This window comes from Choloepus didactylus, chromosome 2 (assembly GCF_015220235.1).
Source record: "Choloepus didactylus isolate mChoDid1 chromosome 2, mChoDid1.pri, whole genome shotgun sequence".
In the NCBI taxonomy this organism is placed as follows: domain Eukaryota; kingdom Metazoa; phylum Chordata; class Mammalia; order Pilosa; family Megalonychidae; genus Choloepus; species Choloepus didactylus.
The window spans coordinates 104,786,704-104,814,266 of NC_051308.1; the positions used below are offsets into that span (position 1 = coordinate 104,786,704).

The 27,563-nt window shown below is 41.9% G+C and overlaps 2 protein-coding genes across 3 annotated transcripts in view; both read left to right on the plus strand.

Moving 5' to 3' along the window:
- Positions 1-11,624, plus strand: part of COPA (COPI coat complex subunit alpha) — a 38,698-nt gene extending 27,074 nt beyond the window's left edge. The window contains exons 18-33 of the mRNA XM_037825576.1: positions 1,680-1,842; positions 1,946-2,092; positions 2,834-3,023; positions 3,148-3,243; positions 4,371-4,459; positions 4,663-4,786; positions 6,699-6,788; positions 6,956-7,065; positions 7,584-7,661; positions 7,828-7,896; positions 8,466-8,602; positions 8,883-9,069; positions 9,156-9,266; positions 9,585-9,746; positions 10,487-10,681; positions 10,951-11,624. Coding sequence (XP_037681504.1) covers positions 1,680-1,842; positions 1,946-2,092; positions 2,834-3,023; positions 3,148-3,243; positions 4,371-4,459; positions 4,663-4,786; positions 6,699-6,788; positions 6,956-7,065; positions 7,584-7,661; positions 7,828-7,896; positions 8,466-8,602; positions 8,883-9,069; positions 9,156-9,266; positions 9,585-9,746; positions 10,487-10,681; positions 10,951-11,010 — 2,008 coding nt within the window. The 3' untranslated portion in view covers positions 11,011-11,624. The remainder of the gene's footprint in view (positions 1-1,679; positions 1,843-1,945; positions 2,093-2,833; positions 3,024-3,147; positions 3,244-4,370; positions 4,460-4,662; positions 4,787-6,698; positions 6,789-6,955; positions 7,066-7,583; positions 7,662-7,827; positions 7,897-8,465; positions 8,603-8,882; positions 9,070-9,155; positions 9,267-9,584; positions 9,747-10,486; positions 10,682-10,950) is intronic.
- Positions 11,625-16,155: 4,531 nt separating this feature from the next.
- On the plus strand, positions 16,156-25,037 carry PEX19 (peroxisomal biogenesis factor 19). Of its 2 annotated transcripts, XM_037825585.1 has the most exons (8): positions 16,158-16,251; positions 17,673-17,779; positions 18,208-18,373; positions 18,810-18,895; positions 19,124-19,285; positions 20,135-20,311; positions 20,542-20,586; positions 20,751-25,037. In XM_037825585.1, exons 1-8 carry the CDS (start codon positions 16,182-16,184, stop codon positions 20,832-20,834), a joined length of 897 nt encoding a protein of 298 aa, XP_037681513.1. In that variant the 5' UTR covers positions 16,158-16,181; the 3' UTR covers positions 20,835-25,037. The 2 variants fall into 2 exon arrangements, with proteins under 2 accessions (XP_037681514.1, XP_037681513.1); XM_037825586.1 differs by lacking the exon at positions 17,673-17,779 and having other exon boundaries at positions 16,156-16,251.
- Positions 25,038-27,563: the final 2,526 nt, after the last annotated feature.

Here is a 27,563-nt window from a genome sequence, read left to right on the forward strand (position 1 = left end):
TTCTGTGTAATACTTATATTTTTCTTTTCTTGCTATAATGACTAAACACTGTGATAGCAAGCATTCTTGTTTTGTTCCCAGTTTTAAGGACAAACTTTCCTTTTATTGTGTTTTGGAATTATGTGGGTTTCCTATACAGTTTGAAGAGTTTTATAGAAATCGTTTATCTAGTAAGGAATTTCCTTGCTATTTCTTGTTTCCTAAGAGTTTTTATCTTGAATAAATATAGTTTTTTTATCAGATACCTTTTCAGCATAAATTAAGATAATGTGATTTTTCTCCTTTGTTCAATTAATGTGGTGAATTAAATTTATTTTTTCTAGTGTTAAACCAACATTGTATTCCTAACACAAACCTAACTTGGTCATGGTGTTGAATCCTTGTCAGATATTGCTGGTTTCAGTTTGCTAATGTTTTGTTTAGGATGTTTTCATCTGTATTTGTAAATAGATTGACCTGTGATTTCCCTTTCTCTTTCTATTCTTGTCAGGTTTTTATATCGAGGTTGCACTAATTTAATAAAATGAGCAGTGGTGTACCTTCTTTTTCTTTTCTCTTAGTGAGTTTGTATAAGATTGGAATTGGTTCTTCCTTGAATGTTGGGTAAAATTTGCCAGTTCAGCCATCCAGACCTGGGGCTTTCATTGTGAGAAGATTTTTATCTGATTCACTTTATTTTGTTTAATGGTTATAGAACTGTAGGAGTCTTTTGTTTTTTGTTTTGTTTTGTTTTGTTTTGTTTTGTTTTTAGTCATTTTTGGTAAATTTTATTTTTCTGGGAATTCAAGCATTTAAGAAAGTATTCCTGTCCTCATTCTTCAGGGTCTATAGTGATATCCCCTTTTTCATTCCTGTTAATGCCTTTTTCTATTTCCTTCTTAATCAGCCTTGTGAAAAGGTTATTAATTTTATCCAACTTTTTTTGGCTTTTTTGAACTTCTCTATTGTATTTTTGTTTTTTTCTGTTTTATTGATGTCTACTACTGACTTTATTATTTTCTTCTAAGTACTTTCTTTGGTTTAACTTTAAAAAGAACAGTAAAATTTTCACAATGGATGCTTATTAATTTTTAGTCTTTCTCCTAATATATGCATAGAGAACCAATTAATTTGCAATATTTCTTTTAATAGCGTTTATGCTTTTAAGGCCATAAATTATCCATCAAGAATTACTTTAGCTATACCCACAAATTTTGATTGATATTTTTATTTTTTAGTTCAAGATATTGTCTGCTTTCCATGATTTCTTTGTGTCAGAACTTGTCACATCTCTTTTTCTTCTACTTTCATCTGTTGCCTACAAGGAAGGAATTAATTGTCCATAGTGCCTACTGATCATATAGCAAAACTTGAAGATTTAACTTTAGGTCTAATTCCTATAGTCACTTCTGTTGCTCAGCTCCTATAGTAATAGCTTATAAAGAAAGATGATATCATCTGACCCATGTTTTTCTGCTTCATACAGAAGAATAAAATAAGTAAAATTGGCATTTGGTTTTTCTCTTTTTTGAGTCACTTCTGATCTATTCCATTGTTCAAATGTCGCGACAAAAGGATAATGAGAAGCTACAAGGCTGTGTTCTAGTTTGGTTCCATTTCTTTACAGGCTGGATTTTTCTTAAGTTCTAGATCTCTCCTCTCTCTTACTGAAAGTTTTACCCTCTACTCCTTATTCTTAGGGACCATGGGATCATCCGAACTCTGGATTTACCCATCTATGTCACACGGGTAAAGGGCAACAATGTATATTGCCTGGACAGGGAGTGTCGCCCTCGGGTGCTCACCATTGATCCCACTGAGTTCAAGTTCAAGCTGGCCCTGATCAACAGGAAATATGATGAGGTATGAAGTGGGTGTAAGTATGCTAGGAGTATTGACTGGGGCAGGACCCCATTTTTCCTTTAACTGATCTTTACTCCCTGTCCTACCCCACCAAAATGTGTAGGTACTGCACATGGTGAGGAATGCCAAACTAGTAGGCCAGTCCATCATTGCTTATCTCCAGAAGAAGGGCTATCCTGAAGTGGCACTGCACTTTGTAAAGGATGAGAAAACTCGATTTAGTCTGGCACTGGAGTGTGGAAACATTGAGGTGAGGGGAATATGAGGTCAAAAACCCCACATCATTTTAAAAAACAGAGTGGCCCCAAGAAGGCATTATTCTGGGCTTACTTCTTTAGCCAATAAAATAGAATTTGGGATTTTTAAAGTTAGATTGTGCCATCTTTGTGTTGCTGTCTGCCTGCCTTTACCTTTTTCTGTGTTTGCTTCTGACACAGGATTTCTGCTACTGTTGTTATTTTCAGTTAGTCTGGATTCAGTAACTTCTGGAACCAAGAATTAGCATGCAGTTTGAAAAATCTCTTTATTTCCTTCCACTTGATCATGCTGACTGGCTCATGGATGAAAGAATACTTATTAGATGTTGAGGCTCTGAGTCTACAGGCATTAATTTTAAATGAGGAGACAGCTTAGGAAAATTGACTTTCCAGTTCTGAACTCCCTTCTTTCCTTATGTCTTCTGTCTTCTCCAAAGTTCCTGAGGATCTTCAAACTTGGCGAGTAGCAAGTAAATAGCTAAACAACTGCTAGGAGGTGATTTTGTTGTAAAAGTAAATTTCTGAGGTAGAGGATAATGTGATATGACTCTTCTGTGATTCCAAAAGGACTGTTTATTGATACAATTTTTAATAGAATTAGACTGAAAGCTAGGAGTGATTGAAAGGGAATTCCTTGGCGTTTGTTTAGAGGCAAATGCTTTGACTACAGAGCCCCTGATTTTGAGTCGCAGTATCCTTCAACCTGTTTGACTTTGACCCTCGGGATTCTTTAGATTGCTCTGGAAGCAGCCAAAGCTCTGGATGACAAGAACTGCTGGGAAAAGTTGGGAGAAGTGGCCCTGCTACAGGGGAACCACCAGATTGTGGAAATGTGCTATCAGCGCACCAAAAACTTTGACAAACTTTCCTTCCTGTACCTTATTACTGGCAACTTAGAAAAACTTCGCAAGATGATGAAGATTGGTGAGGCCTCTGAAACTAAGAATGGAAAGGGAAGGGCTGTTGAGGGGAGGAGGGAGGAAAATAGAGGAGAGAGAGAACTTAAGAGAAAAGAAGTAACTTGGTGTCTCTTATTGACTTGGTGTAGCTGAGATTCGAAAGGACATGAGTGGTCATTATCAGAATGCCCTATATCTGGGTGATGTGTCAGAGCGAGTTCGGATCCTGAAGAATTGTGGGCAGAGTGAGTATTTATCCAGGACTCACCACTTCTTTGGGGCCTTAGGATGTATTTCCTCTTCATGATGAGTTATCACTGTGTAGTGGTGAGGGATTTCCCTTTATTGTGCATGTTTTCAGGAGAGACAGCATGTTCCTGCTGTGCTTAGAAGACTTTCTTTAAGGCCAAATGGGAGTGCAGCCAGAATATTCAGCCTGGCCAAACGCCTTTAGAAAATATTTAATAGTTGTGGGAGAGACAGGAGGTTTTAAAAGGTACTGGTACATATGCCCTAGTAAATGTGGTTGGTTGGATGATAATTTTATACCTTTACTTCAAGTCTGGAGGTTTCACTCATTTATTTATTTATTCATTTATACATTCAGGTTATATTTCTTGAGAACTCACAATAAACAATACTACATTTGAGAAACATCAGGAAACAAGAAAGGTGAAAGGTATACTTCAGACCAAGGTGTTAGCAGTAGAGGGGGAACCAATGGTCAGATTTGGGATATGTATTAAAAGTGGAATCAACATGATTTGTTGAAGTACTGGAAGTGCAATGTGAAAGTTATCTATTGCTATGTAAAAAATTACCCCCAAAACTTAGTGGGTTAAAACAATAAACATTTATTGTCTCAGTTTTAGCATGGCTTAGTTGGGTGCCTTTGGCTCAGTGTCTCTTGTGAAGCTGCAGTCAAGGTGTTGGCTGGGGCTGCAGTTATCTCAGCGTTCAACTGGGGAAGGATCTGCTTCCAAACTCATTCACATGGCTGTTGGCAGTCCTCAGGTCCTTGCTGCCTGTTGGCTGGGCAACATCAATTTTTGCCATGTAGAACTCTCCACAGGGCAGTTCACAGCTTGGCAGCTGGTTTCCCTCACTGTAAGTGAGCAAGAGAAGGGCACCCAAGATGGAAGCCACAGTCTTTGTAACCAAATCTTGTATGTGACATCCCTTTAATTCTGCCATATTCTGTTCATTAGAAGCAAGTTGATAAGTCCAGCCCGCACTCAAGGAGAGGGGATTATGCAAGGACACGAATTCTAGAAGGCAAGGTTCACTGGGAGGTCATCTCAGAGGCCTCCTTTCACTGCAGCATTCACTTGGAAATGAACCTGCCTATACCACAAAATCTTTTCTTTTACAGAGTCACTGGCTTATCTCACAGCTGCTACCCATGGCTTAGATGAAGAAGCTGAGAGCCTGAAGGAGACTTTTGACCCAGAGAAGGAGACAGTGAGTCTTTGCTTACATAGGTGTCTCTGGTTGTGGGAATAACTCTTGAGATCTTGGGGCAGTTTGGAACTATAAATGTCACTCTCCTATGTGGTTATCAGGAGAGGCAGAGAAACAAATGTGATCAGAGGAGCCTCCATATCCTTCCCCTACATGACTCCTGGGAGCTGTTTGCTTTTAACCTCCTTCCTTCTACCTCTCAGATCCCAGACATTGACCCTAATGCCAAGCTGCTTCAGCCACCTGCACCTATCATGCCATTGGATACCAATTGGCCCTTATTGACTGTGTCCAAAGGATTCTTTGAGGGCTCCATAGCCAGCAAGGGTAAATACGCATCTCTCCCATCATGTTTTTGGTTTTGTTTTTATCATTGTTATTATTGTTCATTTGTTTATATTTTGTAAAAGTGCTCTAGGGGATACCATTAGCTCTTAGCTTGATGTCCTTTTTGTGTATGAAGCTTCATAGAGTACTGAGATAACAATCAGAGTTATGGCACAGGCTTTTAATAACTCAATAAAAGCATTTTGAGATCATTAAAGAAAATTTGGAAAATAGGAAGAGAAAAGGGAACATCTTTTAGTCTACATTTCTAGCAACCACTGTTAACATTTTGGTATACTTCCTTATGTTTTACCATGGATGTAGTCACAGTCTCCATTCAGTATTTTATTATTCTTGACATACAATCTTAATATGCACATTCTCCTGCCTCAAATTCTATCATGTGGGTATACCACTTCTATCTTTATCTTCCTCCTGTTTTCTTGGATATAGCCTCTAGTTAACTTATCTTCAGTTAAGAGCCTACGTAGACTTTTGGATCTTTGTTCCCAGCTCTGCTGTTTCCTCTGTCTCCTTATACCCACCCTATATCCTCTGCTCTGCACATATTGTAAAACCCCACCCCACCCCCACCCCCACCCCCACCCCCAAAAAAGAAGCTTGAACCCATGTAGGTATATAGGTAGAGAAAAACAGGGAGGAGAGAGAACCTGTTTCTAATATGTTTTTTCTGCCAAGGATCACAAACAGAGCTGCCCCTCTTCTAGAATTATTGTCTATATTTCCCTCTCTACCACCACCTCTTTTTTAAAATGTAGCTTTGTTTTTCATTTTCCTTTATTTTATTTTATCTGGACTTTTTTTGTTTTTTTATTTTTATTTTTTTTTTAAATTTATTTTTGGGTAAATAAAGTTAATTTAAAAATCTAGCTGTCTTTTCATGTGTGGTTTAGTCATTTTAATTTTATTATATCTGAGCCTCATTTATGATAAGCCACCTTTAATCTTTAATGAAATAGAAATAAGTGAATGGTTGAATGCATATATCTACACTCAGATGGTAAAGTAATGAACACTCTGCCAATAAAAGTCCCTTTAAAAATTTCTTCCTACCCTCAGACTAAAAATAATCCAAATAAAGTCTGACTTCTTAACTTTGAGGGCTCCCTTCTCCCTGCCTAAGTAGAGTCATTTCTAGTATAGTATATCAACAAAAAGAAGTGAGGTGACAGGGAACTCTTCATCTCTTTTCTTTCTCAGAAAGATGTGAAGTCAGTCTTGAAGAACTGTGAAAAGGATAAAAGAGTTAGAAAATATACCTAGAAAGACGTTCTAGTGAAGGGGGAGGGAGCAAATTACTGGATACCTATAGGTTCCAAACCTTTTGCTTGACTCTATATTATCCTGTAATCCCCATAAAAAATTCTATAGAAGGCATTCTGGAGAAAAACAAACCGAGGTTAAATAACTTTCTCAAGCTACATAACTAGTGAATGCAGAGCTCCATGAGCCCAGTTTTGTCTGACTGTTTAAAACCCTAGTGTTTCTCACTAAGCCATGCATTATAATTGGGGGAGGGTTGAGGGGACTTTGTGGAGACATCTGGATATTGTGTTATGGTCGTGAAACATTTTTAAAAAGGTTGCTAATTATGTTTTTAGGAGAAGCAATGTGATGCAGGCAAACATTTCAAACTTAACTCTCAGAACATCTGAGTCTGAATTTCAGATTTATTGCTTTCCCAGCTGAATGACCTTGGACAGGTCTCTTAATTCAGTGGTAATACTACCTGTTCAACCTCCTTCCTTAGGTTGCTCTGGAAAAATAAATACAAATAATAATTGGGCAGAACCTTGGCATTTGCTTTAGAAAGGTACAACTCACCTGTGGAGAAGGCCATATCAGACTTCCTTGGCTATAACCAGCTCCTCTCTGTTCCCTCCCTCTGTAGGGAAAGGAGGAGCACTGGCTGCTGACATTGACATTGACACTGTTGGTACTGAGGGTTGGGGAGAGGATGCAGAGCTGCAGCTGGATGAAGGTAAGAGTGTTATTCTAGGGCTGTTCTGGGTAGATGGACTGGGACTTACTGGGTTGTGGGGCAGTTATACAGGCTTCTAGACCATCGGGGCCAACACAAGGATCCCAGAAGTTTGCTTTCCTTTTGGTTTCCTCAAATCTGTTTTGAACCTGGATTTTCCTTTACAGATGGGTTTGTGGAGGCTACAGAAGGTTTGGGGGATGAAGGTCTTGGCAAAGGACAGGAAGAAGGAGGTGGCTGGGATGTAGAAGAAGATCTGGAGCTCCCTCCTGAGCTGGTAGGTGGAATTCTACCCTTGTAAGGTTCTTCCCTTTCTTCTCCCCGTGGAAGCTAGGGGGTCTTGTTCCTCCCTTCATCCCTCCCTATCTCATCCTGAGGTTTCCACAGGGGAGGGGGGTCTAGGCCTTCCTATTCTGATGCTTATCCTTCACTGGAAAGAAGGAAAAATTAGAGGGTTGGTAGCCTTACCACTCACCACCTATCCTGAGATACTGAAAGAGAAGGATCTAGGACATTCCTCTTATCTGATTCTTCTCTCATTGGTAAGAAAAGAAGAATGAGATAATCAGGGGTGTGCTGGTGGCAGTTTTTGAAAAGGCAGCAAACATTTTTGCCTGAATTGGAGCCTTTGGTATTTCATTTTGTTACCAGTGAGGCTTCTCCTGTCTTCTCTCACTACCACCACTCCTCCCCATTGGAGGCTGGGAACAAGATAAAGCATAATGTTTTGGATTCCTTAGAACAAAGTGTTTTAACAGCTTTAAAAATGACTCAATGTTTCTATTTTTCCCCTAGGATGTCCCCCCTGGGGCAACTAGTGGGGCTGAGGATGGGTTCTTTGTCCCCCCAACCAAGGGAACTAGCCCAACTCAGGTAAGCAGGAAAACACAGCCTTGTGGGGATGAGTGTTTTTAAGCTGTCTAATACTTGGTTTGTATATCAAAAGTATCAGATACGTTTCTATTCTGGATAGAGTAGGATAGTTCGGAAAGAGAAAGAGGAAAACTTCACATGGCGTGGATTTTCTGTTTCTTGTTAGATCTGGTGCAATAACTCTCAGCTTCCAGTTGATCACATCCTGGCAGGCTCTTTTGAAACAGCCATGCGGGTAAGTCTTCTTAGAGTAACCTTGATTCTTCCTCTTGATTATGCCTAGCCCAGGGTCCCAGGAAGATGGTTGATTGATCTTAACCAAGTGGAAATCCTACCTACAAGGGTAGAGATGCATATTTAGCATGAAAGCCCTTGGTCTTGCCTAAGGATACTGCTGCCCTCATAAAGCCTTCCTCTTACCTGATTTCCCTGGGCCTAGATATCTCTAAAGGCAGATCCTCCCAGCCATCTTTTACCCATTTATAGGTTGCTTTCTAGTTTTGCATCTGGCACCTGTTCCTGAATAGGTGAATGGTTTGAACACTAAGTCCTGTTTTATAATAGCAACAGCAACAATAGTAATAACCACAACAAACAACATTTATTCAGCGTTTACTGTGTTTCAGGCACTATACTAAATGTTTTATAGGTATCATTAAATAAGGTAGTTCTTACATTTTATACTTAATATACTTTTTTGCTGATGAGGAAACAAGCACAGAGAAGTTAAGTACCTTGCCCAAGGACAATTGATTTTTAAGTGGCAAGGTCAAAAATCCTTGTATCTTTCTTCCTATATTCCAGCTCCTTCATGACCAGGTGGGGGTAACACAGTTTGGCCCCTACAAGCAACTATTCCTACAGACATACGCCCGGGGCCGTACCACCTATCAAGCTCTGCCCTGCCTGCCCTCCATGTATGGCTACCCTAATCGCAATTGGTAAGGCCTCTTGCTCCTTGCTTCTATCAATTTCAAGTTTGGTAGATATTTCAGATGGTAGTCTCAGTGACACAGTCAGAATTGTCCCAGTGCTGGGGTTTCCTCATAGGAAAAGCTCTTTGGCCTAACACTCTATGGGGTTTGGCTTACATTTGCTGCCGGCCCATTCCCCAGCCACTTCCACAGTAGAGGAGGTGTGATCATGTTTGCTAGAAAAAGAAGTTGAGTCTTAAATGGCTACTGACTTTCCTCTGTTGTCGTCTTACTTTTCCCTTTCCAGGAAGGATGCAGGGTTGAAGAATGGTGTGCCAGCTGTGGGCCTGAAGCTTAATGACCTCATCCAACGGTTGCAGCTCTGCTACCAGTTCACCACAGTTGGCAAATTTGAGGAGGCTGTGGAAAAATTCCGTTCCATCTTACTCAGTGTGCCACTTCTTGTTGTGGATAATAAACAGGAGATTGCAGAGGTAGGAGAGGTCTAGCCACTTGCCAATCCTGGGCACTCACACATTCTTGAATTTGTAGCATGATCTTCCTCTACCCCCCTTTCCAGGCCCAGCAGCTCATCACCATTTGCCGTGAGTACATTGTGGGTTTGTCCATGGAGATAGAGAGGAAGAAGCTGCCCAAAGACACTTTAGAACAGCAGAAGCGCATCTGTGAGGTAAGAGCCATAGACCTCTGAGCACTACAAAGATGTCCTCCCCAACCCTCCATTAGATCCTAATCCCATAATTGTATATCCAGATCTCAATCTGGGGAGGAAGAGAGATTTGGGCCCATTTTATGTGAAGGGGGCTGCATTTCTATACCCTTCTTGCTTACCCCATCAGTCTTCCATACCTCTGATTTATAGCCAATCCTGGGGTTTTGTTTGTTTGTTTGGGTTTTTTTCTTTTATTTTAATGCGTGTGAAACCTTGTACATGGCCTATCCTAGCTGCAGCGTCTACTTGGCATATGTTCCTCTTTCTGTCCACCAGATGGCAGCCTATTTCACCCACTCAAACCTGCAGCCCGTACACATGATCCTGGTTCTGCGCACAGCCCTCAACCTCTTCTTCAAGCTCAAGAACTTCAAGACAGCTGCAGCCTTTGCTCGGCGCCTACTTGAGCTTGGGCCCAAGCCTGAGGTGGCTCAGCAGGTAGAAGGAAACTCCTTCAGTGCACCTAGAGAAACTAGATCTATTTTACATGGAGGATGTAGAAGACCAAGGTCCTTACCTCTGAAACAAAACACTATATAACAAAATTCACCAAACAGAAAAACCTCAACAGAATGCAGAATGCCATTCTCTATTTAGTTCCTGACCTGGGTTCTTCCTTTTGTTCCTGGAAATGGAATAAGTAAGATATTCAGACATAGCACCAGTGTGAGAGTGATCTAAAACCTAGAATAGCTCCATGCACCTGAAAAGGACCCCAATCCTGTTGTTAAGCTCCAGATAACCCATTGCTACCTCCACTACCTCCATGTATGCATCAGAATTGTCTCAGAGCTGCAGTTTCCTCATAGGAAAAGATCTTTGGCCCAGCACTCTTTGGAGTTTGGCTTACATTATTGTGCCCTTCAAAAAGCATTCCCCTTAGGTAGTGGAAGACAGTTTTAACACTTTCCTAGGGCCTGACTCTGATAATTACCAGACTTGGTGAAGCAGTGTGGGTATGAGTCACTTTGTATTGAGAAGGGGAAATCCTGATAAAGCAGAATAGTGGTTGTTATAACATACATGACATATATCCTGTCCAGAATATGGGGCCTGTATTCATACAGTACAATTGCATCTTACATGAAAGAAACCTCTAAACCACGGTGATGAGATCATTTGAGTTGCTGTGTACAACTTTCAGTCCTATTAAATAAAATACTTGTTCCCTCCCCTAGACCCGAAAAATCCTGTCTGCCTGTGAGAAGAACCCCACAGATGCCTGCCAGCTCAATTATGACATGCACAACCCCTTTGACATCTGTGCTGCATCTTACCGGCCCATCTACCGAGGAAAACCAGTGGAAAAGTGTCCACTCAGTGGAGCCTGCTACTCCCCTGAGTTCCATGGTCAAATCTGCAGGGTCACTACAGTAAGTACTGATCTCAAGAAATGCTTTTAGGATATTGAGGAAAGGAAAAGAGAAAGAAGCGTGGTAGTCCTTTTTTTTTTCTCCTGTATTTGCCCCTGGCAACTTGAGGCAGTGACAGCAGAGAAAGTTAATGTTTCTCTTCAATGCTGTATATTGATACGTAACAAACAGCTGTCCACTGTGCCCACTTAGGGGTGGAGAAAAATCTGCTTTCTAAGATTCTTAACCTCACAGATCCTTAACTTTTTTCCTCTGTTTCTCATCCACAGGTGACAGAGATTGGCAAAGATGTGATTGGTCTAAGGATCAGTCCTCTGCAGTTTCGTTAAGGCCCCTTTATGTGCGTAGGGGCAGTCGCCATATTTTCCTTCCAGAGAATTAGTCTCTGTATCCTCCTTCTAACTCCCCGCCTCCTCCCAGCTACCCTTCAGATTTCTGATATTTGGCTCTCCCTGCCCTAAAACCTAATGTTCTTTTTCTCTTCTACTGTGGCTAATCAAAATGTCTAAACTTCTTTGCCTATGAAGACTTCTCATCTTCTCAAGGTGATTACAGACAGTTGTGGTCACAGTTGGCCTTGCCTTCTCAGCTTAGGTCTTTCAAGGAACAAATAAAAACTCAGTACTGAACAGTCATTTAATAAATGCCCTCATTCAATATTTATCCCTCTCCTCCCCTCCACTTTTGTATCCATTTTGCTTGAAAGGAAAAGGATGTAATAAGATACCATTTTTTACTCAGACCTTCCAAACTCTTAGCCATCCCCCAATTTCCTTGGGCCTTGGAATTGTCGAGCAAGGAGTGTGTGTGTCCAGAAATTTAAAGTCTGGGAGGGAACCGTTTGGTTTTCCAAAAATGCTTACCTTTTTAGGTTGATTTGTCTCCTGCAACCATTGTTCTCATATTTTGTTTCTCACATTGAATAAAGTAAATTCCTACAAGAGCTTCTTGGCTTGCCATTTGTTTCCTGTACACTTTCTTGATCCTGCTTAACCCATGCAGCTGCCTCATCAAAAGAGATATCTTTCTCACAATAATTATTTTTAATTTCAAAAGTAATAAATACCCCTACTTTAAAAATGCACATATTTTTCATTGGATATATGTGAGGCATAGACCTATAAATTGCTCTGAGAATGGTAGAAAGCAAGTAGCTCCCCTATTTCATTTTTTACTGCAGTTTGCCATTAGCTGCTAATTATAGCCAATATTGAGCATTTACCATGTGCCTGTTACTGTTCATGATTACGTTGGTATTTTGCTCATCACGTGCTAGGACTTGGGTGAAGAGTGACATACTGTGCTTTTGTTAAAACATACTTTTTTTTGCATTTAAAATTTTAATATCTTAAATAAACAGTACATTCACAGAGTACAAAAATCAGTTAATGTAAAAAGCTGTACTGTGACAAGTCTTCCCACCCTTTTCCTCAATACCCAGTTCATATCACCTTCTCCCAAACTGGTAACCACGTTATTAGCTCCCTTAAATCCTTCCAGAGATTTTTTTATGTATATACAGGCCGATAGGAATATGTTCTTTCCTATCCCTCTTTTATACACAAATGAAAACATACCATTTTACAATTCTGCACCTGGTTTTCTCACTTAGCATCGTTTAGACTTGTCCATATCAGTATGTTAGAGAGCTGCTTCATTGTATTTTTAACTTCTCTGCATAGTATTCCATTGTATGATGTGTCATACAATGTGCCCCTTCTTGGTGGATATGTAATTTATTTCCAATCTTGCTATTATGAACAAGGCTGCTGTGAATAATTTGATCATACATTGTATAGTTGGGGGAAGTGTGTTTAATAACCTAGATGTGGAATTTCTTTTTTTACCTTTATTTTGAGTTGCTTTCTTAAAGTCTGACTTCTCAAAATTTTGCATACTACTGTGATAACACTTTCCTCAAGGTACATTCTTTCTGTAAACATAGGCAAGTCAGTGATGAATTTTGGCAGAAAAAAAGCCCACAACTTTTTTGAGTTTAAAAATGAAATTACAAAATTATTTTACGTAAATACAAACATTTGCTTGAACTGAGGGATGTGAAAAAAAGTTGGCAGTCCCTGCCTCTTCAAGCTTATGTAACTGGGGAGACAAAAGGGATATACATATGAAATTGTGACTATCAGACAAGAATTTGAGATTGTTTAAAGCAGTGCAGAGCCATTGCTAAGTCCTTAAGTAAGAGAGTGATAAAAAGGTAATGCTGTAAAATGCTGTTTTGCAATAATGTTCACTCTACATTAGAAAGGCAGAAGAGGCAGCCAGGTGAGTAAATACTGAGATGGGGTGTTAGGAGTATCAATAGTAAAAATTAAAAAGCAGAAACATGTTTAAAAATACTGCAAAGGAAAACTCATGCTTGTTTTTGACTTCCTCTTCCTTAGTTCTATTATTTGTCTAGTATTTTCCTTATTAATGTGTTTATATTACCCCATTAATTGGTAAAGTCAATAGAAATACTAACTATAAGGGATAATTTTTATACTTCTAACATGTTTATTAATAAAACCATGTAAACAGTTCAGGACCTGAATGAGAAAGGTAACCTGGAATCAATTACATGACAGGTGTTGGAGAGAAAGAGGTTGCACAGCAAAGGATTTGACTATAGAAGTTTAGAATTGAAAAGGATTTTATGAGTCCCAACTCTTAATGTTACATATTTGTAATCTGAAGCATACAGTGGTGGAGAGTTTTAGACAAGGACTCAAAGTGGTTTAGTGACAGAGCTGGGACTAGAACTTGGGTCTTCTGATGCCCAACTCCCTTGGGTTTTCTCCTAAATTGTGCCAGTTGTGCTTGGAAGAAAATGTAGATTTTGCGCAGGTACAATTTTACAAGCTTATGCGAGATCTGTGAAGGAAAGAATGAGTACCTAATCTGGTGCTTGTTACACAGTATTCAAGTGTTTGTTTAGGAAGCTAAGGACCAAAGAGATGAAGTGACTTACATGTTTTTTTCCACCTAGGTGTGATTTCTCCCTTCTTTTACCCTTTATAGCAGTTTATCCTTAATTCTTTGACACTTCAACCTTGTGCATAGTATGTCTAATCCTACCTTTAGTCCAATTCCCAGACAGCTACCTTAGGACAGGGGCTGGTCCTGATTTATCTCTATATCCTCCATTGTACCCAGCACAAGATCTTAAAAAACAGTAGATAGATACCTCTAAGTGCTACAATAGATTTGCGTCTCAGGCAATTGTTGCATTCTGGCAGATCTGAATAGGAGGGAAGGAATAGACAGAATTGTCTCCATCTGAGCCTCTCCCACCTCACTCACAAAATTAGATTGGGTAAGGTAAACTCTGAGAAAAGAACGATATTGACTATGTTTTAAAATCTCAACTCCTGTGTAAGACCAAAGGAAGAGATGTTTATTTGGTGCAAAATCTATACTTTCTTTAGGGTGCTATATAATTTAACTTGTATGGTCAGTTTATTCAAACACCATAATTACATGGAACCTTGAATAGGGGGCAAGATCTGGTTGGTTTGTACAGGTTAGCATGAAACCCCAATACATCCCAGAGTAATTTGGGCAGAGGATAGGAAAGTATTTACATCTATAGATTTTGCACCAAATAAACATCTGTTCCTTTGGTCTCACACAGGAGTTGAGATTTTAAAACCTAGTCAATATCATCCTTTTCCTTGAAGGCCTGGGGGAAAATGTGGAAACCTTAAGCTTCCCCACTTGGGGAATTCCTGATATTTTCACAAGCATTGGGGAATAACATTGCAGTAGGCCAAGTCCTCGATCTTGGGGCTTGCCCTTATGATGCTTGTTACTGCAAAGGAGAGGCTAAGCCTATGTGTAAAGGTGCCTAAGAGTCACCCCCAGAGAACCTCTTTTGTTGCTTAGATGTGGCCTGTCGCAGTCTCTTAAGCCAACTGCCCTCACTGCTACATAGGACATGACTCCCAAGGGTATAAATTGCCCTGGCAACGTGGGACATGACTCTGGGGCATGAACCTGGACCCATCATCATGGGACTGAGAAAGCCTTCCTGACAAATAGGGGGAAGAGAAATGAAACAAAATAAAGTTTCAGTGACGGAGATCTCAGATGGAGTCAAGAGGTCATTCGCATTACATAGATACCCCTTTTTAGTTTTTAGTGTACTAGAATAGCTAGAAGGAAATACCTGAAACTGTTGAACTGCAATTCAGTATTCTTGATTCTTGAAGATGATTGTATAACTTTATAGCTTATACAGTGTGACTGTGATTGGGAAAACCTTGTGGCACATAATCCCTTTATCCAGTGTATGGACAAACGAGTAGGAAAAAGGGGGACAAAAACTAAATGAGTAATAAGGAGGGAAAAGGGGTATGAGATATTTTGGGTGTTCTTTTTTACTTTTATTTTTATTCTTATTTTTTGGAGTAATGAAAATGTTCAAAAAATTGATTGTGGTGATGAGTGCACGACTATGTGATGATACTGTGAACAATTGATTGTACACTTTGGATGATTGCATGGTATGTGAATATATCCCAATAAAATTGCATTTAAAAAAATTAGATTGGGGGTTGAGTTCCCTATGATAAATTGAGCTAAGTGAGGGAAGTCCGGAAACTAGGTCAGGTCTGTTACTACTACATTCAAATTGCTCTCGTGTTCAATTCAAGGTCCCATAGTGATTTTTTTTTTTGCCTGAATTGATTCAGCTAACAGTGAGTTCTTAAATTCCCGGTCCTGTGCCTTTTAGTCGGATACGTTCTTGTGGAAAATAGGAAATGAGACAGCTGTGCATTAGATTCGGCAGAGAAGTATGCCTGATTAGGGTCTGTGACAGCAACGAGTGCTCAATGAGTGCCTACTAAGTACCGTGCCCTAGCCTACGAGCTGGGGATGCAGCACTGAAGATAATAGGCAAAATTTTTTGCCTTCTTGATGCTTCACTCTACGGGGTTGGGGGTGGGGAAATGACAATAAACAAGATAAATTGTAAAATATCTACTATATCAGCATTAAGAACAGGAGTAGGAAGTATATATGCATATAGGGGAGAGGGGTTGCAGTTTTATTTGTGAGGCCAAAGAAGGCATCTCAGCGAAGATGACATTTGAGTAAAATACTTAAAGAAGTGAGAGGAAAATGGTATGGATTTCTCTGCACCATAATTTTCTTCTTAGTTTCTTATGCGTAGCTTCTGTTTATTTGTAGGCAGCTTGTACACCACAGCTCGGAAAGAAATAATGAAAGGGCTTCTTCTCTAGGTATTGTGTGAAGCAGAAAGAAAGTAGGCCAAGCCAGTAAGAAACCAGGCAGAAGATAACGGTAATTCCCCTCACATTAGTTTAATAGTTTCCGGCGAGAAAAAGAAAATTAAACCTTCCTGTCCCTTTAAAAATGGCGGCGCCGTACTTGCTAACAATACCATTGGTTGTACAAAGTAGAAGGGGGCGGAAGAGGGGGTGGGGCACGTGGCCGCGCTAAGGAGTCCCGCCTCCTACGGCGAGTCGGAGGTAATAAGATGGCGGCCGCCGAAGAAGAATGTGGTGTTGGGGCCGACGCGGACCAAGAATTGGAAGAGCTTTTGGAAAGTAAGAGCCAATAATTGGAAAGACCCAAAGGGGGCAGGTGTGAGAACCCATTCAGGAGGTTAGGTGAACCTGAGATGTTTGGGGCAGAGTGGGAGAGGCTTTCCAAAGGTTGGACGGGGGCGGAAGCGTCTCACTGCGACCCCGAATGAAATCTCTGAATCTCCTCCCTACTCGGCGGCGGGAGCTGGGGAGCTCGCCTTGGGTCCCTGAGCGGGCGTAGACCGTCGATCTCTCTGGGAAAATTTCCCAGATATGGGAAAACGGTAACCTATAGGACGATATTCCTCCAAGCTCTCCTGGTTTAGATCAATAAGTTCGTGAAGTTTGACTTCCTTTCCGCTGGCAGCAGCATTTTGTCCTCGGTAGGCAGCGAATCGGATACTCACAGTAACTCTTCAGAAGCCCGTAGCTTGTCCTTCAGTGACCCTGTCCTGTCCACACAAAAGACACTTCATTCCTCCTTCCAGTACTTTCACCCTTCTCTCACCCCTTTCTAGTTCTTTCATCATGTCAGTAGCTCAAGTGGACTCCTGTCCCATTTCCTTAAGAAACTGAGAATGAGACGGCTTCAGGGGAAGCCAGTTCGCCTTCATGAAATACTGTAGATGTTCTTTTCTTTTTTGTCCCTGTTCTCCACATCTCTGTTGGTTTCTTGCCCAGAGTGGGGCCAGTGCCTTCCCCTCAGGCCTGGCAAGCAAAGTGGTGGTGACAACACAGGCTTCCCAGGGCAGAGGTGAATTGTGTCTCTTGCTTAGTCATAGCAATGTGGGGAGGCAGAAAGATGAACAGAAACAGTGGAGGAGTGTCACTTGACTGTGTGTGAATTGGCACATGGTTATCTGCAGAGATGAGCCCAGAGGGAGAGCTAAATTGGAGAACAAGAGAAGATTTAATACTCTCCTGTGGAATACAGACTGGAGTCTCTCAGTTTGTAGTAGTACCAGGACCAATGGGAAGCTGGATGGGACATTACGTGGTTTCTGCTTTCTTGCCTAAGATTATTTTCTTTAGGGCTCCAGAGTGAGTTCAGGGAGCTATGGATGTCTATGTTCCCTACTCCTGTGTGGGATTTCTAGGAAATCATTAATAGAATGTGTTGGGGAAGGCACAGTAAAGATAGAGAAGTACTTTGCCCTCTCCAGAGCTTCGTTTAACTCTCTCCTCCCAGCTCTGAGACAGATTTGCCTGTTGTACCATAAGGAATTCCCTCCCCTTTGAGCACAATAAATTAAGTAATGGGGAGGGAAGTGGGAGGCTTACTGAGGGGTGGGTGGGAGGGGGAGACTCAAAAAAGGAAAAAAAAATTGAGGGAAGTTGGCATTTGGTAAGATCATTCTCCCAGTGCTTTGCCCCAAAAGCACCCAGCCTTGCCTCCTTACCCATCATCCCCAACACACTCCCCATGTCTCTTGTCTCTGAAGGTGCCCTTGATGATTTCGATAAGGCCAAACCCTCCCCAGCACCCCCTACCACCATGGCCCCTGATGCTTCGGGGCCCCAGAAGAGATCGCCAGGAGACACTGCCAAAGTATAAATTCCACCCACTTAAGGGAAGGGGAGGGAATGGTCTTGCAGCTCTGAGCAGAGGTGGGGCAGGCCCCTATGGGCCAGAGGGGAGTGGGGCATGGTCCCTTGGCCTCACATTGCTGAGTGCTCTTGCAGACCTCCGTCCTTGTGAAACAGGGACTTGAGGTTGAGTGGAGGAATCTCAAGGAAGTTCCCTGAGAAAAGAGAAGGTTTAAATGGTTGGATTGGGATGCCACTCCATACCACTTCCTCAGTGGCCAGTTGCATTTCTTGCCGTCCTCTTCAGGAGAGATAGTTTGGACCTCCAATGAAGGTGGGTAGGAGGGAGGCACTGCATTTCCCAGAGCCACTCTCTGTGGCTTCTACCAGAGCCCAGGTACAGTGGAATGCCAAGTAAGAGATGCATTTTTGACCACCCCTCCCTTGCAGGATGCCCTCTTCGCCTCCCAAGAGAAGTTTTTCCAGGAACTGTTTGACAGTGAACTGGCTTCCCAAGCCACTGCAGAGTTTGAGAAGGCAATGAAGGAGTTGGCTGAGGAAGAGCCCCACCTGGTGGAACAGTTCCAAAAGCTCTCAGAAGCTGCTGGGAGAGTGGGTGAGGAGGGGTCCCCAGACAGCTGGAAATACCTGAACAAGCCGCTTCAGTCAGAGCTGCTTGAGAATACCAGAATTCTTAGTAAGGTTGATAGCAATTATGATATCACTGCCATGGGGTTGGGTGAGAAGATGGGAGGAGGGGTGGGAAACCTGCTTAGTGAAAAGGACAAGATAGGAAAGTAATAGAAAAGATTATTCAAAACTGATCATTTTAAGGTCACAGTATTATTCTGGCTGTCATCATGGAGAATAAACAGATGCACAGTCTATGCAGATTTATAAAAATGACTATTAAGATAATCATAGAGTATTCAAAAATTTGGAGTGATAGTGATTCACTAGTAAATGCTCCAGATCCACGCTTGTAACGAGGTCAGTCTAACCAAGCAGACAGTTACAATCCCAAATGACCCTGGCCTTTTGATCGCTCTCAGGCAGTGATGTGACCTCCCAACAAGAATTCACTTCTTGCCTAAAGGAAACACTAAGTGGATTGGCCAAAAATGCCACTGACCTTCAGGTAAGGGGTAGGGGTGGGTAACCTCAAGGGGCCCATTCCCAGATGTCTTCACCAACAATATCAAAAGATAAAAGCTCTTGGGTATCATCCCAAGTCTTTCCCTGTCTCACTGATTTGTTGCAAACAAGTTTAAATAGTTCTTCTCTGGGCTTCAGCTTTTCCAAATGAGAGCGTGGTAAAACATCCCAAAAAGGCTTTACTCACTTACCTTTTTCCTGTCTTTTCTAGAACTCAGGCATGTCAGAGGAGGAGCTGACCAAGGCCATGGAGGGACTGGGCATGGATGAAGGGGATGGGGAAGGCAACATCCTCCCCATCATGCAGAGTATCATGCAGAACCTACTATCCAGGGATGTGTTGTACCCATCCCTGAAGGAAATCACAGAAAAGGTTTGTGAGCCTCTATTTCCACTTTCCTCCTGACTTTCCATCATATTAACCCATATAGGATACTTTGTCTGCTCAGAGCCTACAGAGAAAGAATAACTCAAGTGAATAAATACCTCTGTTTTCCTCTTGTTTGTTTGGGATGGAGAAGATTGGAGGGATTATGTCTCTGAGAGGGTAAAGCTACCATTCTCAGCTCTAGTTTTCTGTGGACTGTTTCAAGACTCTGGGTTGTTGTCTGATAACCCTTTTGGCATTTTTGTCTTCAGTCATTTCCCCAACAGGGATTCAATGAGGATTTTACTGCATATATTCCCAGCACTGTGTCTATGCTATGAGCAATTTAAAAGTGTTTTAAATGATGTTCACTGCCGTCAAAGAACATATAGTTTTACTGGAGAGAGTATAGGCATCGAAGCTTTTAGTGACACAGGGCAGCATGGTTAGGTGTAAAGTGAGTAGTGAACATCAGGAGACAAACCAGAGTCTTGAGTGGGCCAAATCTAACTCTCAAGCTATGAATAGTTCTTAACATTTTAAAGGGTTGTTAAAAAACAAACCAACCAACCACAGCAGCAACCAAAAAACCACAAAGAATGTATGACGGTGACAGTATGTGGTCTGTAAAGCCTAAAATATTTCCTATCTGGCCCTTCACAGAAAAAGTTTGCCAACCCCCAGTATAGATCATAAATGCTAATATAGTTAGGTGATCCAGTTGGATTCAGAGCTGCTTCTCATGCTGAACTCAGTTATTTAGCTTTTTCTTCCTCTTACATCCCGTTTCCCTTCCTATTATAAATTTATTCTCATTCTCCTTCCTTATCCATTTTTCATTCACGCTTCCCTCAGTATCCAGAATGGTTGCAGAGTCATCGGGAATCTCTACCTCCAGAACAGTTTGAAAAATATCAGGAACAACACAGTGTCATGGTCAAGATATGTGAGCAGTTTGAGGCAGAAACCCCCACAGACAGTGAAGCCACTCAAAAGGCTCGTTTTGAGATGGTGCTGGATCTTATGCAGCAGGTAAGTCCTCTTGCTATCTGCTCTCTGATGCTGTCTGCTTGGGTTTTGAGTAGGGGAGGTATCTGGGAAGAATCCCACCCTATCAAATTTGGATAGAAGAGGGAGCACAAGAGAGGCCACCTATCTTCAAGAGAAAGCAGAGAGATCATAGCTCAGATCCCTTTTCTGGGCTGCTATATTTGTTTTCTGAGTTTTACCCTATTTCATATTCCTCTTTCCTTGTTTTCTAGCTGCAGGACTTGGGTCATCCCCCAAAAGAGCTGGCTGGGGAAATGGTGAGTATGTCTTCTCCTGGTTTTAATCAGAGCCCTGGTTTCCAAAATTCTGTAACCTTTAGTGGTTCCACCTAAGATAATAACTGTGGCTACTGGGGATGGACCTTCAGAAGCTCTGATCTAAAATATGAGCAGTTATCTGAGTCCCTTCATCTTTTCTCCAGCCTCCTGGCCTCAACTTTGACCTGGATGCCCTCAATCTATCGGGCCCACCAGGTGCCAGTGGCGAACAGTGTCTGATCATGTGAAACACTACACGTTTTCCTTCCTGATTCCCAGCCATGGGGAACATCTGGAATCAGCAGAACCACTGGGAGCTGAGGCAGGAGTGTCGTCTGCGCAAGCGATCTGCCCACTGCCTTCTGCCATGCCACCCAAGACTGTGCCATACCAGCTGAGGCTTTCTCTCTCTTTGAGGAATAGGGTCCATGCTATAGGCCATTGTTTTGAGCCCTACTCCATTGCAGTTGCTGCTGCTAGCAAAAGCCCAGCTACCTGCCCTGTGAAGGAAGGCATTCCTTTTAGGGCGGGCATCTTCTTCCCCACTCCAAAAATAATGTTATATATGGCCACACTGATACTCACCTTTACACCCAGGGTCTTCGTGTCCTGTCTCTATTCCCTCTCATGGACCTGGGGAATGGGAACAGAGTCCTGGGATTCTATTCCTACAATTCTCTTGGGCAGGGCCTTTGGGAATAGAGAGGAACTGAGCCTGGACTGGGGCAATACGTCTGTCACCATGCCCTCTTACCTTCAGACAGAGTGTTCTGAATTCTCTGAGGGGAAAGGAAATGAGGACCTTTGCATCTAATCACAGTAGGATTTGGAAGAGAAGCCCTTGGATTTTCCTCTCTCCAAGTAATGAGCCCACAACTCCCCACCCCAACCTGACAACTCAAGTTGCTGCTCAGGTTCTTTCTACAGTGCTATGTGATCTAGGTGAACCCAGCCACTGACCTTCCTTTGCCTTTCCTCTCAACTCCTTTCTTTTTTAAATACCTGTTTGCTCCAACCCTTCTGCAAGCCCAAGCTGTGACAAACGAGGGCCCATCCTGTTTCTCCTCATCTGGTCCAGCCATCATTCTCACTGGCCCCCTCTCTTCCTGGCAAATGCATATAATTGTATTGTCAGGTCTGGGGAATGAATGACCTTTCTTCCCCCAGATATATTTTGCTTATTTGAGACATCTAATTTTCTTAGAATCCTGTCCCTTGATTCAGGGAGGTGGATTGGGAAAGGGGAAGGGGTGCAATTTGGGACCGTTTTCCTGCAGGCCCCATGGGGCACTGTCTAATAAATATTCTGAGTGAGGAGTGTGGCCTGTTTTTCATTCAGGTCTTTTTCTAACATTCCTCAGCTTCTGTAAAGTACAGAGTGAGGAATGTTAGAAGACTAATTCTGGGCTCCCAGTGGCTTATGGTGGAAAAACCTCCCTCTGTCCCTCCACCCTTCAGTTCCCCTGCCCCATTCTCCAGTTCAGTTTGCATCTCAGTTGGAGACTCAATAGCCATCTTTCCTCATATCCTCTTGAGTATTTACCTCTGGGAAACCCTTCAGATGGTATTGTATTGTAACATTTCACATTGTTATTATTAATGTTAGTGATATATTGTTAACATGTTTTCTAAACGATTTTTGAGCTGACTCTGCCCTTTTCTCTGGGAGCCAGTGGGTTCATAAACCTTGGCTACCATATGTTGGTGGATCCTTGGGTCAGACCAGCTGGCTTTCCTGGTTCAACACTCAGAAAATAACTGTTGCCAGAGCAAATTCACATTCATCATCTGAGTCACTTTAAGCTCCTGACGTGTCATTTTCCCCTGGGTTAAGACTTTTTATTCCTTGAAATCCCACACCTTCTATGGGGCCAGCAAGGAAGGAAATGCTCTTGAGGCCTCAAGCTGTTTGGGATGGTCCAGTTACTATACCTTATCAGGGTATGGAAGAGCCTAGGACTGAATCTGACACTTCTCCACTGTGCAAGAGATGGGAAAAAATACTAGGAGACTTGTGATGATAGTCACAGATCCTGAATAGCTAAAATTCTTTCCTTATAGCTTCTGCTAAACACTCGACTAGGATAGAGAGAAAGAAAAACAAAAGGGCCCTGCCCCTAGAACCTTTTGCCCACTGTCGTGCCAGTTTTCTTTTTCAAATTCTTACTTCTGCTGTTTGACCCACAGCTCACTCCAGAAGTCTAAATAGATGCCCTGGTTTATTTTAGCTTTGTTCCCAAGTCACTTGTTTTTGTTTTTATTTTGATTGAACATGGGCAAGTTGACCTCAGGTGACATTCTGTTCTAAAAATACTATTTGAATTATTTTAAGACGTGGAGGGGTGGAGCTTAGCACTCTAGGGTAGTCCTTTTCAAACTGTGTGGGTAAAAGAACACTTTTGCTTTTTGTTTTTAAAATATCCAGTTCTTCATGTACCAACACGTGTTTCTATTGCCTGTGACTAGTGTTCTGCTCATACTGTATGCTACCCACCATACAATTTGGAAAGCACCCGAACTGGCCAGACCTTGTTCAGCAAGATAAGTCCACTAGTCATGTACCTGGGTGTCACAGCAATGTCAAAATGCTAAAAAGTATCTAAACACTGAATTTCTTACTCATCCTGTCACAGCTGGTACAAACCTGGTCACTGACCGGTACAAGTCTGCGAACCACCTTTGAGTTGCACTGCTCTGGGGCTCTCAATCTCTCCAGAGCTCCTAGCCACACTTACATATTTTTTATACTTGGATTTCTCTTTTGTATGAAGGTTGCCTCTAGAGACTTTTTCTTTAGCAAGACTACGTCAGTACAAGAACATGGCTAGCATTTTTCTAGCCTGCCTTTTCTTCTACTTAAAAAAAAAAAAAAAAAAAAAAACCCATTACAGAGCTTAGGTTTGAGTTGTATGTGAAATATTTATGCTGTTCTCAAACTCCCAAAATTCTGGATGTTAGAAAACACATTTGTGATCATATGGATGATTTCATGAGTTTAGAAAAGAATTCTTACAGAATTTGTGATAATGGGCATTTTCCTGTGACTCAGGATTTAACATCCTGGCAATGGCTCCAGGAGATGGCTCGAGTATGCTGTTGAGATGGCCTTTGGAAACTTGGGAAAAACGATGGCTCACATTAAATGAAATAGAAATGACAGACTGTAGGGGAAAGGATCAAGAGGCTCAGAGAAAGTGAGCATGCAAGAATGAATCTGTTTTATAAAACTGGAAAACACCAGCTGACTGAGTTCTTCAGGAAGGCCTGGAGAAAACTTTTTTCTGAAGGCAGTGAAAAATATACTGATGAAGGGGTAACCATCATCTTTGAGAAGTTTAGAAGTGGGACTGGTGGAAGGAGATGTCTACCTAGTATCACTGGGAATGATAGGATCCTGGCATGGTAGAGGTAAAGATGGTAACACTTAACTCTCAGGCACGAGATGGGGTGAATTTCCTTAATGGGTAATAAGGACAAAGTGGAGATAGTTAATAGAATGAGTTTCATAGGGGCAAGGTAGATGGGCAGTTGGTAAGGGTATTGATTTATATATAATTAAGAGAGATCAAGTGTGATTAAGCAGAAGGCTAAGGTTCAGTAACTTCAGTGGAAAGTCAGAATTCCTTGCCCAGATTCCAAGACTGAGATGGTTCTTAACCTATCAATTGAAAGACCAATTCCCCGTGAGGAAGGACCCTACAACACTATGGCAAGTATGTAGAGTAGTGACTCCTCTGTCCTTCCCCAAGGAACGTATAGTCATTTATTTGATTAATCATACACTGGGGAAAGAGGAATAACCAGATATTTTGAGAACTGTTGAATACAGGGCCTGAGTTGACACTGATACCGAGGGACCCAAAGACCATCATGACTCTTCTTCCCTCTCTCATCCCACCCCTATTACAGGAGATTATGGGGTGGCAGGTGGTCAGGTAATAGAGTTCTGGCCCAAATCTGTCTCACAGTGGGCTCCAAAAACCCACTTTATGGTCATTTCCCTAGTATCCAAATGTAATCAGAAAGAACATATTTGACAGTTGCCAGAAAGTCCAAGTAGAAGCCCCTGAAACTGTACCCTCACCTCTGCCAAGATAGTAAATAAAAAACACTGTTGCATTCTGGGGAATTTGGCAGAGATTTAGTGTCACCCTCAGAGACTTAAAGGATGCAGGAGTGGTGGTCTCCATCATGTCCTCATTTTGTTCACCTCTGGGGTCCCTGCAAAAATTAGGAGGCTTCTGGTGGGTAAAATGGACTACTGCAAACTTAGGCAGGTAGTAGTTGCAATTACAGTCTGTGCCAGATGTGGTTTCTTTACTGGGTAGAGAACACAGTCTCTGGTATAGGTGTGTGGCTAACAAGGCTAACCGGGGCTCAGCAAACTACAGCCCATAGGTCAAATCCTGCATATTGCCTATTTTTATAAATAAAGTTTTATTGGCACACAACCATGCTCATTAATTTACATATTGTCTGTGGTTGCTTTTGCACTGCAATGGCAGAGTTGAGTAGTTGTGACAGAGACCATATGGCTTGCAAAAACTAAAGTATTTGCTGTCTGGCCCTTTATAGAAAAAGTTTGCTGACCCCTGATGTAGTTTATACATCTTTCAATACCCACTAGGAAGGAGTATCTGAAGCAGTTTGTGTTTGCAAGGGGTGGGCCACAGTATTTATTCGCCGTCTTGCCCCACAGCTATATTTCTCCCCTTCTCTGTTACAGTGTAGTCCAAAGGCCCTGGACATTCTGCAGAATATCACTTTGTTTGCTTTTTTAAGGATATGTTAATCAGGTGTTAAGGATGTATGAATTAGATCTGATTATCAAGAAGTGTCAAATACTTTGAATTTCTTGGTAAGACATAAACATTCCAGAGGGTGAAAGATAAATCCTACAAGGATTCAGGGGCCTGCCATATTGGTGAACTTTTTAGGAGTCCAGTGGTCTGGAGTATTCTGAGACATCCCTTCCCAAGTAAGGGACAAATTATTGCATCTTGTATTTACCTTAAGAAAGAAGCAGAGTGCCTTGGTAGACCTTTTCTAGTTTTGGAGGCAACATGTTCTGTGATTGGGAATGCTGCCCTGATCCATTTATCAGATAACAAAGACTGCTAGTTTTGAGTGGCACTTAAATCTAGAAAGGGCTTGTAGCAGGTCCAGGCTCTGGTACAAGCAACACTGCTGCTTGAGCCATATAACTTGTAAAATTCAATGGTACTAGAGTTATCGGTGCTAGGAGAAGATGGTGTGTGGATTCTTGGATTCTCTGGCAATCCCCAGTAGTAGAGTTCTAGTACACACTTCTAGGGTTCTGGAGCAAGATGGCACCATCTGCAGCAAAGTCTCACCATTTGCAAAGCATCCCCTAATAAGCTGTTAGGCTCTGTTAGAGACTATGAGCTGGCTATTGCCATACCTATCAAGTCATAAGATAGGGTGGGTATAATGGCAATCCATCTTAGAATGGAAATGGTATGTTCAGGAAGGTCCTTGGTGGGAACAAATGAGTTAAATTGAACAAGGTGCCCCAGACCCCCATATCACCTATCTCTGTTGTACTGACAGTTTACTCTCAGCTCACACCTATTGCAAACTTCTTCAACCATCTGACAGAAAAAGGTAAATACAGGTCTGGTTCATAGATGGAGTGTCTTGATACATGTTAGAGTAACCTAAATATGGACTGCTGCCTCACAACAGTTCCACTCAGAGGTAGCCTGAAAGACAATGATGAAGGGAAATCCTTTCAAGAGGTAGAGCTTCAGACAGTCTACCTAATCATTTTGTCTGGAGAGATAAGTGGCCTGAGCAAGGATACACATGAATTCATGATTAACTGGCTGATTGGTCAAAGGCTTGAAGAAGCAAGATAAGAAGATGGGGAACAAGAAGGTCAGGTCAAGACCATTTGGATGGATCCATGGGAGTAGGACCTAATAAAATATTGCATATTAAGGGCCACTAGAAAAGCACTAAATAATAACCAGACAGTATGACTTGGCCAGGACTGCCTCAGCTACCACAATGTTTGCATAGTGAACTTATGAAGAGAATCGCCAGCATGGCAGAGATGGAGACTATTCATTACCCTATTACTATGGACTCCCCTTTTACCAAGGCTGATCTGTCAACTGTTATTGCTAAATGTCCAGCCTGTCAGCAACAAAGACCAATACTGAACCCCCAATTCAGTACCACTCCCCATGGAAGACAACCGGCTGACAACCAGTGGCAAGTTGGTTACATTGAATCCTTTTCATTTCTGGAAAAGACAACAACTTAATCTGACCAGAACTGTTAACATACTATGCTTTGCCTATTCTGCCTGCAGTGTCTCAGCCAATACTACCATCCAGGGACTCACATACAGAATGATGACTTGGAACAAGGAGCCCAGTTAATGGTGAAGTGGGTGTGACAAGGGACACATGGCCATGGTATTCCCTGGGCCCACAAGATACCTGTCCATCTAGAAGCTATCTTGACCTGAAAGATCAATGGAATGGCCTTTTGAAGGTGCAGTTGTAGATGAGGCCACTATCCTTCATTATGCGGTATAAACCTAAATGGCTATAATAGATGGCTTTATCCCCAACAGGTAGAATTCATGGGGTCTGGAACCAAAGGACTGAATAAGAGTGTCTACTCAACATCACTCCCAGTAAGCCACTTGAGGAATTTGTGCTTCCAGTCCCTGAAACTTTGAACTCTGTGGTTCTGGAGGTCCTGGTTCCCAGAGTGAGTAGAGATCCTTCCACTAGGCAATCTCAGTAAACTTAAAGCTATGGCTGATGGCACTTCAGGCTTCTAATGCCGGTAGACCATCAGACAAAGAAGTTACTATACTGTCAAGGATAATTGACTCTCTTTGTTATGAGGAGGTAGGATTGCTGCTGCATAACGGGGGCAAAGAAGAATGTGTTTGGGGCGCGTGATCCCCTGGGATATCTCTTGGTCCTCTTGTGCTCAGT

What these genes read in the sequence shown, in the direction of transcription:
- PEX19 (XM_037825585.1), top strand. Translation starts at nt 16,182, where the DNA reads ATGGCGGCCGCCGAAGAAGAATGTGGTGTTGGGGCCGACGCGGACCAA. An exon ending in CGCCAGGAGACACTGCCAAA is followed by an intron (nt 17,780 to 18,207) that starts GTATAAATTCCA and finishes CCTCCCTTGCAG; the next exon opens with GATGCCCTCTTCGCCTCCCA. An exon ending in AAAATGCCACTGACCTTCAG is followed by an intron (nt 18,896 to 19,123) that starts GTAAGGGGTAGG and finishes TGTCTTTTCTAG; the next exon opens with AACTCAGGCATGTCAGAGGA.